The 12,247-nt window shown below is 41.6% G+C and overlaps 1 protein-coding gene across 2 annotated transcripts in view; it reads right to left on the reverse strand.

Annotated features, from left to right (window-relative positions):
• Positions 1-24: 24 nt before the first annotated feature.
• ubr4 (ubiquitin protein ligase E3 component n-recognin 4) overlaps positions 25-12,247 on the reverse strand; it is a 51,463-nt gene continuing 39,240 nt past the window's right edge. For both annotated transcript variants that reach the window (XM_089009334.1, XM_089009325.1), the window contains exons 82-106: positions 11,907-12,036; positions 11,654-11,814; positions 11,448-11,557; positions 11,169-11,310; positions 10,958-11,039; positions 9,409-9,582; positions 9,175-9,296; positions 8,889-9,086; positions 8,739-8,819; positions 8,581-8,668; positions 8,298-8,425; positions 7,271-7,378; positions 7,090-7,206; positions 6,193-6,383; positions 5,905-6,078; positions 5,733-5,832; positions 5,420-5,638; positions 5,203-5,316; positions 4,986-5,128; positions 4,760-4,885; positions 3,518-3,712; positions 2,894-3,118; positions 2,699-2,789; positions 2,435-2,597; positions 25-1,069 (exon numbers count right to left, since the gene is read on the reverse strand). In XM_089009334.1, the coding sequence (XP_088865460.1) occupies positions 1,005-1,069; positions 2,435-2,597; positions 2,699-2,789; positions 2,894-3,118; positions 3,518-3,712; positions 4,760-4,885; positions 4,986-5,128; positions 5,203-5,316; positions 5,420-5,638; positions 5,733-5,832; positions 5,905-6,078; positions 6,193-6,383; positions 7,090-7,206; positions 7,271-7,378; positions 8,298-8,425; positions 8,581-8,668; positions 8,739-8,819; positions 8,889-9,086; positions 9,175-9,296; positions 9,409-9,582; positions 10,958-11,039; positions 11,169-11,310; positions 11,448-11,557; positions 11,654-11,814; positions 11,907-12,036 (3,447 nt within the window). In that variant the 3' untranslated portion in view covers positions 25-1,004. The remainder of the gene's footprint in view (positions 1,070-2,434; positions 2,598-2,698; positions 2,790-2,893; positions 3,119-3,517; positions 3,713-4,759; positions 4,886-4,985; positions 5,129-5,202; positions 5,317-5,419; positions 5,639-5,732; positions 5,833-5,904; positions 6,079-6,192; positions 6,384-7,089; positions 7,207-7,270; positions 7,379-8,297; positions 8,426-8,580; positions 8,669-8,738; positions 8,820-8,888; positions 9,087-9,174; positions 9,297-9,408; positions 9,583-10,957; positions 11,040-11,168; positions 11,311-11,447; positions 11,558-11,653; positions 11,815-11,906; positions 12,037-12,247) is intronic.

Below are 12,247 nucleotides of genomic sequence, written 5' to 3' on the forward strand. Positions count from 1 at the left end.
GAATTCACTCAGACAGACAAGTCATCCTAACCATATATCAACTTTATTAATCATTGGGCTAATCCAAAAAGCAAACATTCAGCAACGTTTGAACAACCATAGCAGCGCGCGAATTTAGAATAAAGTGAGTCAAGTCCACACCATGCATTCAGCTGGCAAACGCCACTACTTTTGCTCAAGGTTGGTGACTGTAAAACCTTGCTGCATTTTGCTGACCACAAAGAGCAGTTCTCTGGCCACATTTTTTTGGGCGGGATGGGGGTCAATAACTTTCCTCAGAGAACTCATTAAAAAAATCCAATGCAAAAACATTTGAAGTGATGAAAACAAACTGCCCTGTTTAGGGATATAAACGTATATCTGCTTTATTATGTATTGCAACAGGACACCTAAAATATCACTGCAACGAATGAACTTATGACAAAAGGTTAAGGTGACCAAGGCATTGTGACAAGGATGAAAATAAAACAGATGCATCAAGACTTTTTTTTTCTTCTTCTTCTTGCCATTGCTTGTCAAATTGATAAAACAAATCTTGCTCATCCACACGAAACAAAAATGGCGTCTTTCACTGAAATTCCAGTTAGAACCATACACAACGACCAAAGGATGACAAGTTAGATCACGGGCACGTGAAACATTCTCCGCCATTTTAAAACATGCTGACCAAAACCTTAAATAGGAAACAAAAAGCAAAACAAGATAAAAATCGAATGCTGCTCTTTTGGGTCTCCAACGGCGTGAAATTGCAGCGCCTCGTCATCTGCGTTTGCTTTGTGTGTGTGTGGAATTAGCTTGACAAGTGAATGCGTATTAGAAGATTTCACATCGATTCCGCTAATGGTTCAATTGAAGATGTCACTGGATGTGTGGGGGACAAAGGGCGAAGCATGGCGGATACACTGTGCACAAAAAAGACGTGTTTGTTTGCTGGATGTCCCAGATGGAGTTGCGATGCCGTTTGGATTGGAAATTGGTGCGCGGGTGGATCACACTACCCATCATCAGGGCAAAGAGTTCAACAAATCTTGGAGGAAGAGATCTGGATCTGGGATTTCGGAGAGGAGACCTGAATATGTCAACAAAAAAGAACTTGGTCATTTTTTTTACCATGCTCCCCTCCAAAAAAGAAGCAATTGTCATGTTTTAAGATTAGTGGTTCTCAAATGTTGTACAGTGATACCTCGGCTTACGAACGCTTTAGCTAACAAGCTTTTCGCCTTACGAACATTAAATTAGCGGACTAGTTTTCGGCGGAAGAACACCAAACCACACGGCCGAAACAGCCCCACCGTGGCTGCTGGACTACTTTTCCAGTCACCCTTTCTCTGAGTGCATATGTGGCATACATGGTTTGTTATCAAGGATAAAATTGCTACTATGCGACAGAAAAAGACCCCACCACAGGCTAGTGTTAAGCCGAACAGGACACAAAACAAAATTACAGTCGAGCAGAAGGAGATCATCAAGCAACACAAACTTAGACTTAGCATCCCAGTACCAGTATGCTAAGTCAACCACTGCTACGTGTGGCTCAGGATGTTTCTGTGTTGTTTAAGCAACGGTCTCAGGCAATAGAAGAGGTTGAAAAACTTGTGTTGATTTGGATTAACGAAAAGCAGCTAGCAGGGGACAGTGTGTGAAGGTATTATCGCCGAGAAAGCACGGCAACTTCACTCGGATATCATCAAGAGGCAACTACATCAACGACCATCACAAAGGTAAATAAAACAACTTTATTATACAGTAATGTTTATTTCTTTAATTACAATACAATAGCGTATTTATTATACATAAAATAAGGTACACATTTGTGTAGTTTTAAGCCTTATTTAGTACAAAATTATATTTTATGGGGACTTGGAAACGGATTATTCTCATTTTTAATGGTTTTCTATGGGAAATTAATGTTTGGAAGACACACTTTTCGCCTTACACACACTTTCTGGGAACCAATTAAGTTCGTAAGCTGCGGTATCACTGTATTCCCTTCGAAGAAATCTGAAAGTACTGTATCACCGCTATGAGCCAAAAACAGAATGCAGTCGCATAGCGGCTGATTTTAAGTCCTCACTGAAAATGTGCCAGGGGTTTTATTCGCAATGAAAATGGCAGAATATTTATATAGTACATTAGTTAAAAAGTGCACCCCCACTTTATTATTTCTTTAAACAAACAGTTCTAAATGATACCATGAAAATATATATCCAACTTAATCGTGGAAGATTAAAAAAAAGTTTAACTCAAAAGAACAAGGTGCACAGTTTGAACAATTCAGTTATTCTTGGCGTACCACTTGGGTCAACCCATGTCCCACTTTACTTTGAGAATGACTAACAAAAAGAGGTCAATTTTAATTCTGAGTGGCTCTAAAATTAAATATAATATTTTGTTGAAATGTTTATTTTCAACATTGCTTGTGTGTAATACTGACCTACAACATCAAAGAACTCCGCCAAGGATTCGGCAGGCATGAGTTCATCCTGGAAAGCTCTGAGAACGCGCTCCGAGGCCTCGTAGATGGGCATGTCGTTGTGACGCACGTATTCGGCAAGCGAGAATGACCAGCCGCCCTCTGTGTTGCTGGTGGGGACTTTCTGCGGTACCAAAAGGCGGGGGAAAAAAAGGTCAGTAAAGTTGATTTGAGTTAAAAGCATGGTCACAGAATAAATTCAACTCCCAAGTTTTTGGATTTTACCCTGAACATGTCGTAGACAAGATCCACCAGGCCCCAGAAGAGAAGAGGCGAGCGATAGACTGCATACTCCTTTGGTACTTTATCAGTCAGTCTGAGGGAGGGAAGGGAAAATAGTCAACACGACTGTGAGATAATTTCATTTTAAAATTACTTTAAAAAAATTGCGACACATAAGCGTTCATAATCTGGCCATACTTGTTGGCACTGCTCGCCGACACCTTGCGGGCGTGTGCGTTGACCAATAGTCTCCGGAGGAAATAAATCCGCGAGGTCCTCCAGCGTTCGGGCGGCATGATGTGCATGGCCAGGACGGTGTAGTAGTGTGGTCCCTCTACATCGTACGAGCTCTCCACCCATTTCTCACACGGCTGCTCCTGGAAACTCTGCAAGTTCTTCTCCTCTCGGGAAGTAGCCCGTGTTCTGCGGAGGAGGTCGGAAAGGGATAACAATATATTGAATGAGCGGCAGGCATTGGTGTAAATTGTTGAAAAGATGAAAACTTGTGTCCGATAACGTGTCCTGTGGACGTGTTAAGTAGAGAAATCGCACACAAAATTACCTAAATTGTGTGTTGAACAGAAAATAAGGGGAATTACGCCGGCGCGTGTGGCTGCCGCTGTTCACCCGCAGAAAAAATATCCTGTGACTTTAAAGTGTCCTTGAGAGTTTTGAAAGGCGCTTATAAATGAAATTTATTATTATTATTATTTTCATAGGGTTAGCTTTAGCCCGCTAACACAACCCAACACAACACACCATAGGGTTAAACAGGCAACAGCCAGGAAAGTGTAGCTTTTGATCTTCACTCGCGGTACATACGTGTTGAGCACATAGAGCACGGTGTGGATGATGTAGGGGATGAGATGAATGTTGCTCTCTCGGCCGCCTCCTCCCGTGTCAACGCTAAATGATTGTTCGGTAGCAAAGCGAAGAAACAGCAGTTTGGTGTCGTGGATGTTGAGTTGGTACGTGGGCTCGCGCTGTCCTGTGCATTCCTGTAGATATGTATTGTGTCTGTGTGGCACAAAAGGAGGGAGACAAAAAAAAAAGGATAAAATCAGTTTTCAATGTTGTCATTGATATATTGGGACAGTGATGGCAGGTCTGCTTTGTCACTAGGTATGAGAAATATACCCAGGGATGCATCTGGGAAATTTAAAAAGGGATGCCAGTTGGCCCCGTTGTGTTTGAAAAGGGGGCCCAATTCTAAAATTGATGGGCCTGCTTTAAATACATTGCCGAAGTATAGAAAACTGATTGAAATAAACCAAAATACATTCATTGGAGAATGATATTTCTAAATTGCAAATAAAAAAACATTATTTGACTAAAATACATTTTTCTAATTGTGATAAACAACTTTAATTCAAGTCAAAGAATTTAATCATACACAAACAAACATTTTCGATTTTCTTTAGTTACTACACAATCAATTCCGTGCTATTTTAATATTCTACTTAGCACAATATTTCTTATTAGTGTCGACTTGAACACATTTCTTTGCCGTTTCCAATGTGCTGCAACAGCTCTGAAATCATTCCAATTATCCACTAAATTCGAATCATGAACAGCAGTTTGCTGAAACGAATTGTCAGTACCCTCCGTTGCTTCTTAAAAAAACGAAAATGTTTATTTGCTGCTTGTTTTTAATGTATTTTTGAGTTTTTTTTGTTGTCTTGCTCCATATTACAACCATTTATGTCGATGTTGTTCAAAGTAAATACTGCAATGCACCATGGGTAAATGAATATTCTATTACAGTACTTTATTTCTTTCGGCAGTTTCGGCGGATCACGAGGAAAGTTAAAACCTCTGAAGAAAAATGAACAGTTTTCAATTGCTGTTTAACTAAATTTGTTTCTTTATCTATTTTAACAGAAGTACGTCATATGTGGCGCAGATCACGTAGCAATATGCGCCAATCGTAATAGACGTGGGCCGGTGCTGGCGCAGTGGTGTTACAGATTTGTGCTAGTAGCTATCAAAATGTGCAAATGACGCAAGGGCGCTGCCCAGATGCATCCCTGTATACCCATATCGGGAGGCCATTTATGTTTTTACCGTGCTAAGCATGTAGCAAATGCAGATTCTGGCACGTGTGGCCCCCAAACCGGGAGCAGTCCATTGCACTTGGTGTTGGCGTTCTGGAGAGCGGCGCTTTCCCACTCTTCTCGCCCACGGGCCAGCCTGTATTGGAGATTGAAGAAATTAGAGGAGTGGTGGAAAAAAAAAAAAATATTATTACGAATTACTTTTGAAAAAAAAAAAAAAAAAAAAGTGATGCTACCTGACAGCTGCCAGATGGCAGTCGTAGTGGACAATGTTAAAGTGCGACACAGTGCTGTAACCCTGCTGCTTGCGAGGCTTGTTCTCAAATTCCTCTAACGATATCCGCTTTGTGAAAGTGTAAATACCCAAGACCTTGGTGGGCTGGAATCAAAATCACGCGTGTTACGTTGTTGTACATCAGTGTAATATCAATAAGAACGTGCATCTTTCTGTACCTGGAATTTGTAGCCTTCGCGACAGATACAGCAAGTCAAGCCCGGTTCCTCGATCAGCTCCTCCATTTGTTTCAATAGTGAAGTCTTGGTCACCACCTGACCCTTTTCGTTGGTCTGAAAAACGAACGCACACACAAAGTGGTTGTTAAAATTTGTGGTGACATCTTTGTTTCAAAAAAAGAAAAAGAAAAAAATTAATATGAAAAAGAGCGTGTACCGTCATGCCCAGCGTTCCGAGAGCCTTCTGTCTCATCGCCATGGCCATACGCTTCTTCTCAGCTCTGGTCTCCCTGCGCGCCGCTTCGATCTTCAGATTGACGTCGCTGTTCTCCCTCAATGCTTCCAAAAGATTCTCTGCAAGCGTGCCAATCCCTTCGTCGCTGGAGACCTGCTCCAGCTTGTGGAGGTGGGTAATTGAATCGGTTCCTATCAGCAACTGGACAGAGCAAAAAAAAAAAATCAAATTCCAAATCATGGTCTTCATCCTGAATTTTCTTATTAAATGACATTTCATTAGAAGACTTTATTACCTGCGTGGGGGGATGCTGGGTAGCCAAACCTCGAAGTAATCTTAGAATGAAGGGAAGCGCAGGTCGAGAGAGGAACTTCTTCCAGATGTCCGCATCCAGACTGACAAGAGAAAATGATGAAACTTCAGTCAGCTGAGCCATTTTTATACACCAAGAATAACAAGACCCATACTTTTTGGCATTCGGGATGTGTTTCTTCATGTAGTCCAACGCATTTTGTGTAATTCCTTTTTGCAGAATAAGATCTTTCAGCTGATGGCCATTACTGTTATTTTTTATTCCAGCAGCAATTTTACAGAAGCAATCCAGAAACACTTTGTCATCGGCGCTATGATCCTCATCATACCTGGAAGCAAAAAAATAAACATTAGATGCGTTAGGTGAAGAAACGCAGGAAGCACAGCGGTAAGTCATTGAGAGTACAGGTCAGCATGATAGGTAACACCAAAGTGGTACCCACTTGTCAAAACTGCAACACGGCTTGAAGCGCTCGACCAAGATCCTCATTTTTTCCAGTTCGCCAAATGACAGGTACGGGATGATGCGAAGCAGACCCTGCAGGACGCTGGGGTTGGAGCGTACAAATGGAGTGTTGATCTGGTCCAGTAACATGACCAGCTGGTCCTTGTCACCGGTCAGCAATAAGTTGCCCTAAAAAAAAAAAACCCAGAAAGAAACAAAGAAAAAAGATTAGAATCCATCCATCCATTTTCCAGACCGCTTTATCCTCATTAAGGTCACGGTGGGTGGTGGAAGACTAGAATTAATTAATCAATTCATTGATTAACTCGTTGATTGCCAGATAATGTGCAATAATGTGTGCACTCCAGTGCCACAGGGTTTTTGTCATTTTCACTCAAATTGGAGGACTTGCAGAATATTGAGTTTTAGGACTACATAAACATTCAATTCAGCGTAAGAAACATGAGATCAGAAAAAAAATACTTAATTCCTAAGTATATGGGCCTAGAGTTATCTGAGCTTGAAATGGGGGCGGCTGTACAAAATACAATACATACATTGATTGATATAGCACTTTAACAACTGAAGCTATAACAAAGCGCTAACATGAAGAAGAGCCAAATGCTGCCCCCTCGTGGGAGGGAAAAACATTGCCAGTGGTCTGATCAGTACTTTATCAGCACCCCCGCGAGAAAAATCAAAACCCGAACAAATTCGGGAATGGCGATCATGGTTTTCAATTCCTGAATAAATTCATGAGTGGCAGTGAATGAGCTAATTAGTTAATTAATCAAGTTATTTATTTATTTTTAGCCCGCTCAAAGAAGGTTGGATTTTTGTTTGGGTACACCTTCGTACTTTTATTTGGCCTTGGTGGCAGCCAATGGCCCCTTACCTTATCCTCCGAAATCTCTGCATTAGCTTCGTCCAAAATGATCTCCATGATGCTCAGAACTTGCTCTGCGATGGAGGCCCCGCCGCTGTCTTTACTCTCTTGTTCTGCCACTAGAGCCTATGAGAGAAGAGGAAGATAGTCAAGTTGCACTTTAACATGCATACCATAACAAGTGACTTACCAAGTTTAGTGTTCCGAGCATGACGTTGAGCGTGTTCATCTCTGGTCTGACGAGCTGTTGTCGATTTATTTTCACTTTGACACAATAACTGAACAACTTCAGCAAAACCTAAAAAAGACATGAATCAGCTCTGAATTATGACGCCACCGTCAGCCGTTCCCAAGCCCTCAACAAAAAATCGTTTCAATACTTTGTAGCTTGAGACTTTAGTTACATTTTTATGAACTCGATTTCAAAGGTTTAAGTGGCATTAGGAATTGGGACAAAATAACTTCTGATGGGCTGGTCTCTGCAATGAAGCATTCCAGCTACCTTTTAGGAAACAGACTTAGCTTATTTTCCGCAAAGCTCACCAAAAAGCCTGATTTTTTTTTCAAAAGCTGACCGTGCTCCTTATATTCTGGTGTACCTTAAATATGGAATGAACTGATAGTGAGCTTTGGGTTCCTTTTGTGTGTTTAAAGTTGAACGGGGTTGGTCATATGGTGAATATGGACATTAACGCGTGAAGATTGAATTACTATGCTATTGATTTTGAGTTATTATAGTTATTGTTTTACACTATTAACTCATTCACGGCCATTCCTCAATGTATTCAAGCTTTGGTCAGACCTGTCAATATGTTTCCCTCCCATGAAGGGGCAGCATTTTCCTTGAGTACAGCCGCCCCCATTTCAAGCTCAGATAACTCCAGACCCAAATAATTTAGGGGAATTACTTCATTTTTTCTGATGAAAGAGGAGAGTCTCAGGTTTCTTTTGCTGCATTGAATGTTTATGTAGTCCTAAAACTCAATACTCCGTGGGTCATGCAATTTGAGTGAAAATGACAAAAACCCCGGAGTGGACACATTTGCACATCGTCTGGCAGTGACTAAGTTAAGAGTGTTACTATATTGTGATTGCACTAACGTTTAATTTACCGTAATCATGTTTTTACGTGTTTACATATTTGTTAACTTCCTGAAACAAAGATAAATTAACCCGGTGACATTTCATAGCATATTTCAGTCACAACGGTGGCTTACTGTGAGCAGATGACGACCCTGTTTAAAATCTTTGATTCCTGAGAGCCGATTGAGCATGCACTCCAGTCCACCACACTGTGCCATGACACCTGCCATCTTGTACACCTCTTCATCATCCTCCTCCTCATCTAAACAAAGAGGAAGGAGAGTTTTTTTTAATCTTGGTGGTGAAATGAACATCAACGGACTATACTTCATGATTCGGGCGAGAATAAAAGGATTGGATGATGACAGGTAAGAAAATCTGGCAGACTGGGAGACTATATTAGACAAGTAATAGAACCTGTGGTGGAGTCCAGCGACTCTATGAACTCCTCTGTGGCATCACCCAGCAGACCTCTCATACGATAAATGATTCTCATTGGCTCGCCCTTGTTAACAGAAGGGAATGATTAGAGGGATGACCTTCAAAACTATTTCACATAGTTCTCAGTCGTTTACCTCATTTGTTGGGCACCACACTTTCTTGTAGACTTCAGCGACAGACAAATCCAAGCTAATGATTTTGTTGTTCACCAGAAGCTGAAGGGGAAAAAACGATTTAACTTGTTGGCAAGAAAAGGTGACAAGCAAAGTTCAGATTCGTGTTACCTCCATTCCACTATCATCTTCGAGGAGTGCCACCAGGTCGCAGTCTTGGCAGATCTTGTTCTTAATGTCCCTCATAAGAGGGCCGATGCCTGGCTCGTTGCTACTGTAAGGGTTTCCGGGCATGCGACCTTGAAGGAAATCCTCTTGCTGGGGATCTTTTTCCAGGGTTACAAAGAACTCTGTCACTTCATTCTCCTCCTTAAAAAATTAAAAAGGTGACAAGTTATTAAGTCTGTAGAATGATACAGATCAGTGAAAAAGAAATATGGGTTCAAAAATGACTTACAGGATAAATGATGCTACAAAGTCTCTCAAAAATGAACACAGGTGTTCTATAGTCATCTAAGTTGTATCTTTTTGCCGTCTCAATGCACACTGCCATAAAAGCCTTTGTTTCAGACTCAGTGCCTACAAAACAGTACAAGATAGAGTGGAGAACAACATTTCAAAATTAAAACAGCCATCACTAAACTCTGCTACACGCTTTAAACGCAATAGTTAAGATTTTGCTTCAGCTGACCTGTGGTCATGTCCTCCAACATTTCCAGCAGCATATCCTGAGTCTCATCGATTAGTTTGGTGCGCTGCACCACCAGCTTCCTCAGGCACAGATAGCCATTCAGCACCGTGCCAACCAGGCGGCTCTTAAAATGACGCTTAATGGACTCCACCTCCACAAACGATGATAGTAATCCTGCCACGACAACATGATTTTATTAAATACCGTATTTTCCATGCCATAAGATGTACCCAAAAGTCTTAATTTTTCTTCAAAAGACGATCCTACGACTTATAATCCGCTGCACCTGATATGTGAGCCGCAACTGGTTTCGCAACTACTGCCAGGAGCTACAGACTGCATTCCCTCCGGGGTCTTTCATTTCAATAATCTCTTAAAGGACAACCGACGTCACTTTTTTATTTTTTAACTGACACCAGAAAAACGTTTTATTGCATCTAAAATACCCAAAACATGCAGTATGATATTTTTGTCAAATGCAAAACACCAATAAAAATGACTTAAAAGTGTCCAAACTCTGCAAAAAATTGAGCTGCGAATTGGGCATTTTCAGAAAGTCCCGCCCCCAGTTCGTGACGTCTTGCATTGCTGGAGAATCAAAACAATGGCTTCAGATTCGGAGAATATGCTTTCTTGTTACACATCCAGTTATGAATATGATTCAAATAGTTCTGAAGAGGAAAGCATACATGTTTGCAATCGATTAAATAATTTATTTGTGCCATTTTGAGGCAACATTGGGGGGAAATCTGTCACCCAAAAAAGAGGCACAAAATGGCGACCTCCTGTGGCCACCTCCGTTTCCACAGGCTGATAAATTCCTTACATGGCACTTGTACGCCCTCTTCTGGCCTTCTGGCGGCTTATGGGTGCAACACGAGGTCTCCAGACCAAACAAGTACAGCAAAATACATTGACGTGATGTGATGGAAGGACCGCTACAATGCGTCTTTTTTTTACGGTCAGGGGCGGTCCTTTATTGTCGTCACGTACGGACTCGTCACCAACTCAAAAACAAGACTTCCTGAATATTCAGCGCGGGTCTTAAAACGTAAAATATAGCTATATGCGGTGGAATCTTTTTAAAATACTCAGTAGAAGTCATTTGAAGCCATTTTACAAATTATGGACACAACTTGTCCGGAGACGTAGGTTGTCCTTTAACATTAAATCGCTTAAGGCTAAAATATTCAGTTCATTATAATCCGATGAACCTTATACTTCTTCTTTTCCTTTCGGCTTTTCCCTTCAAGGGGTCGCCACAGCGAATCAGTAACCTCCATCTTCAGAGGTATGATACGCATGTTTGTTTTGACCAAGCTTTTACGTCGGATGCCCTTCCTGACACAACCCTCTGTATTCATCCAGGCTTGGGACCGGCACAAGAAGACTTATGTCCGATGAACTTTATACAGTATATGGAAAAAGTATGAAACTACACCACTCATTGGGGGTGTGCCTTATAGTTCGGTATGCCTTATTCACCGGAAAACACGTTAATCAAAGAACAATTAAAATCTTTGATGTCATATGCTTCAAAACTGCATACCGGTAAAGCTCTTGAGGGCATAGCCCTGCTGTAAGTCTGTGCTCAGCGTCGCCTCCTCCAGGGCCAGCAGGTTGGCAATTTCCTGTGAGAGGCAATTGCACATATTACCTTTTAGCACATTTATAGCGTATTAATAGCAAGCACAATTTAAAGCGGGCAAAAAAAGTTCTGAAATTCCGGTTTGAGAGGACGTTTCTCAACCAAGTTCAACCTTGGTGATGAGATTGCCAATGTAAGGGAGGACTCCTCGTGCAGCCAAGTAGACCTTCCAATGTGTCGGTTTGATGAGCTTTTGGTAGAGACCAAGGTACTCTGCTGCACATTCTCCAGCCAAACTTAGCTCATCCAGGTAGCTGACCAACACACACATACAAAATAACTAAGACCACACAAGATTTTACGATTGTGAAAGTACAATTAGCTTTGTTATCATTACATCGTCATTTTACAGAACAGCATGTACCATCCTTAATTCTTCAACAGGTTTTACCTCGTGAGGAGGCCCAAGACTTGTTGTTTGCGACTCGGGATTGTCGTGAGAGCCTCCACAATCGTGCAAGCTGCCTGTCTGGCTGCCTGAGTAGCAGGCGTGAAGAGAACCTGCAGCGAGCAAAACACTTGTGTTAACTATTTTCTTGTATGAGTGGATGTTTGAATCTCAGAGAAATACAACTTGCACTTTTTTTTTAAATCTACCTGCCGCAGCCAATTGTTGTGGCTCAGCCTGAGCAGGCGAGGGAAAAGGATTTCACCTCTTCGGGACCTCATGTACTGCTTCCATTTCCACACATACTTCTCCATCAGGTATTGTTTTCGCAGTTCACCTTTTCCCTGCGGTTTTGTGACAACCTCATGGCCTTTTGGACCCACAAATTGGCAAAAGCATCGGGGAGAAAAATGAGTACTCGGCTACAATGACACTTTTGGCATTTATCTGGACAACACTTACATCTCGCAGGGAGGCATTTCTTCCACGCCTCGTATGAAGCTTTGGGATCCTTCTTGAGCCACATTTGGGCCTGAGCGTGGATTTCATTACTGTAGGGTCTCACGGTGGTCAGGGATTCAGTAGCGGCATCCTTTCAAAGATGGATCGTTAGATGTAATGTATATTTTTAAACACGGCAAAAAAAAATGTCTTGTGTTGTGTAATATTTATTTTGACTTCAAGATGGCGCCGTGAAAGTGGCTGCTTTTACAGCAGCTTCTATGTTTTGTTCTCCTACAGCTTTTTCATTTCCTCTCCCTTTCATAACTTTGCTGCTGAGAATTGTGAATTTCTCCATTGTG

The sequence above is a fragment of the Hippocampus bargibanti genome, linkage group LG01, assembly GCF_051943395.1.
Source record: "Hippocampus bargibanti isolate YZ-2025 linkage group LG01, ASM5194339v1, whole genome shotgun sequence".
NCBI classification, from domain to species: Eukaryota; Metazoa; Chordata; class Actinopteri; order Syngnathiformes; family Syngnathidae; genus Hippocampus; species Hippocampus bargibanti.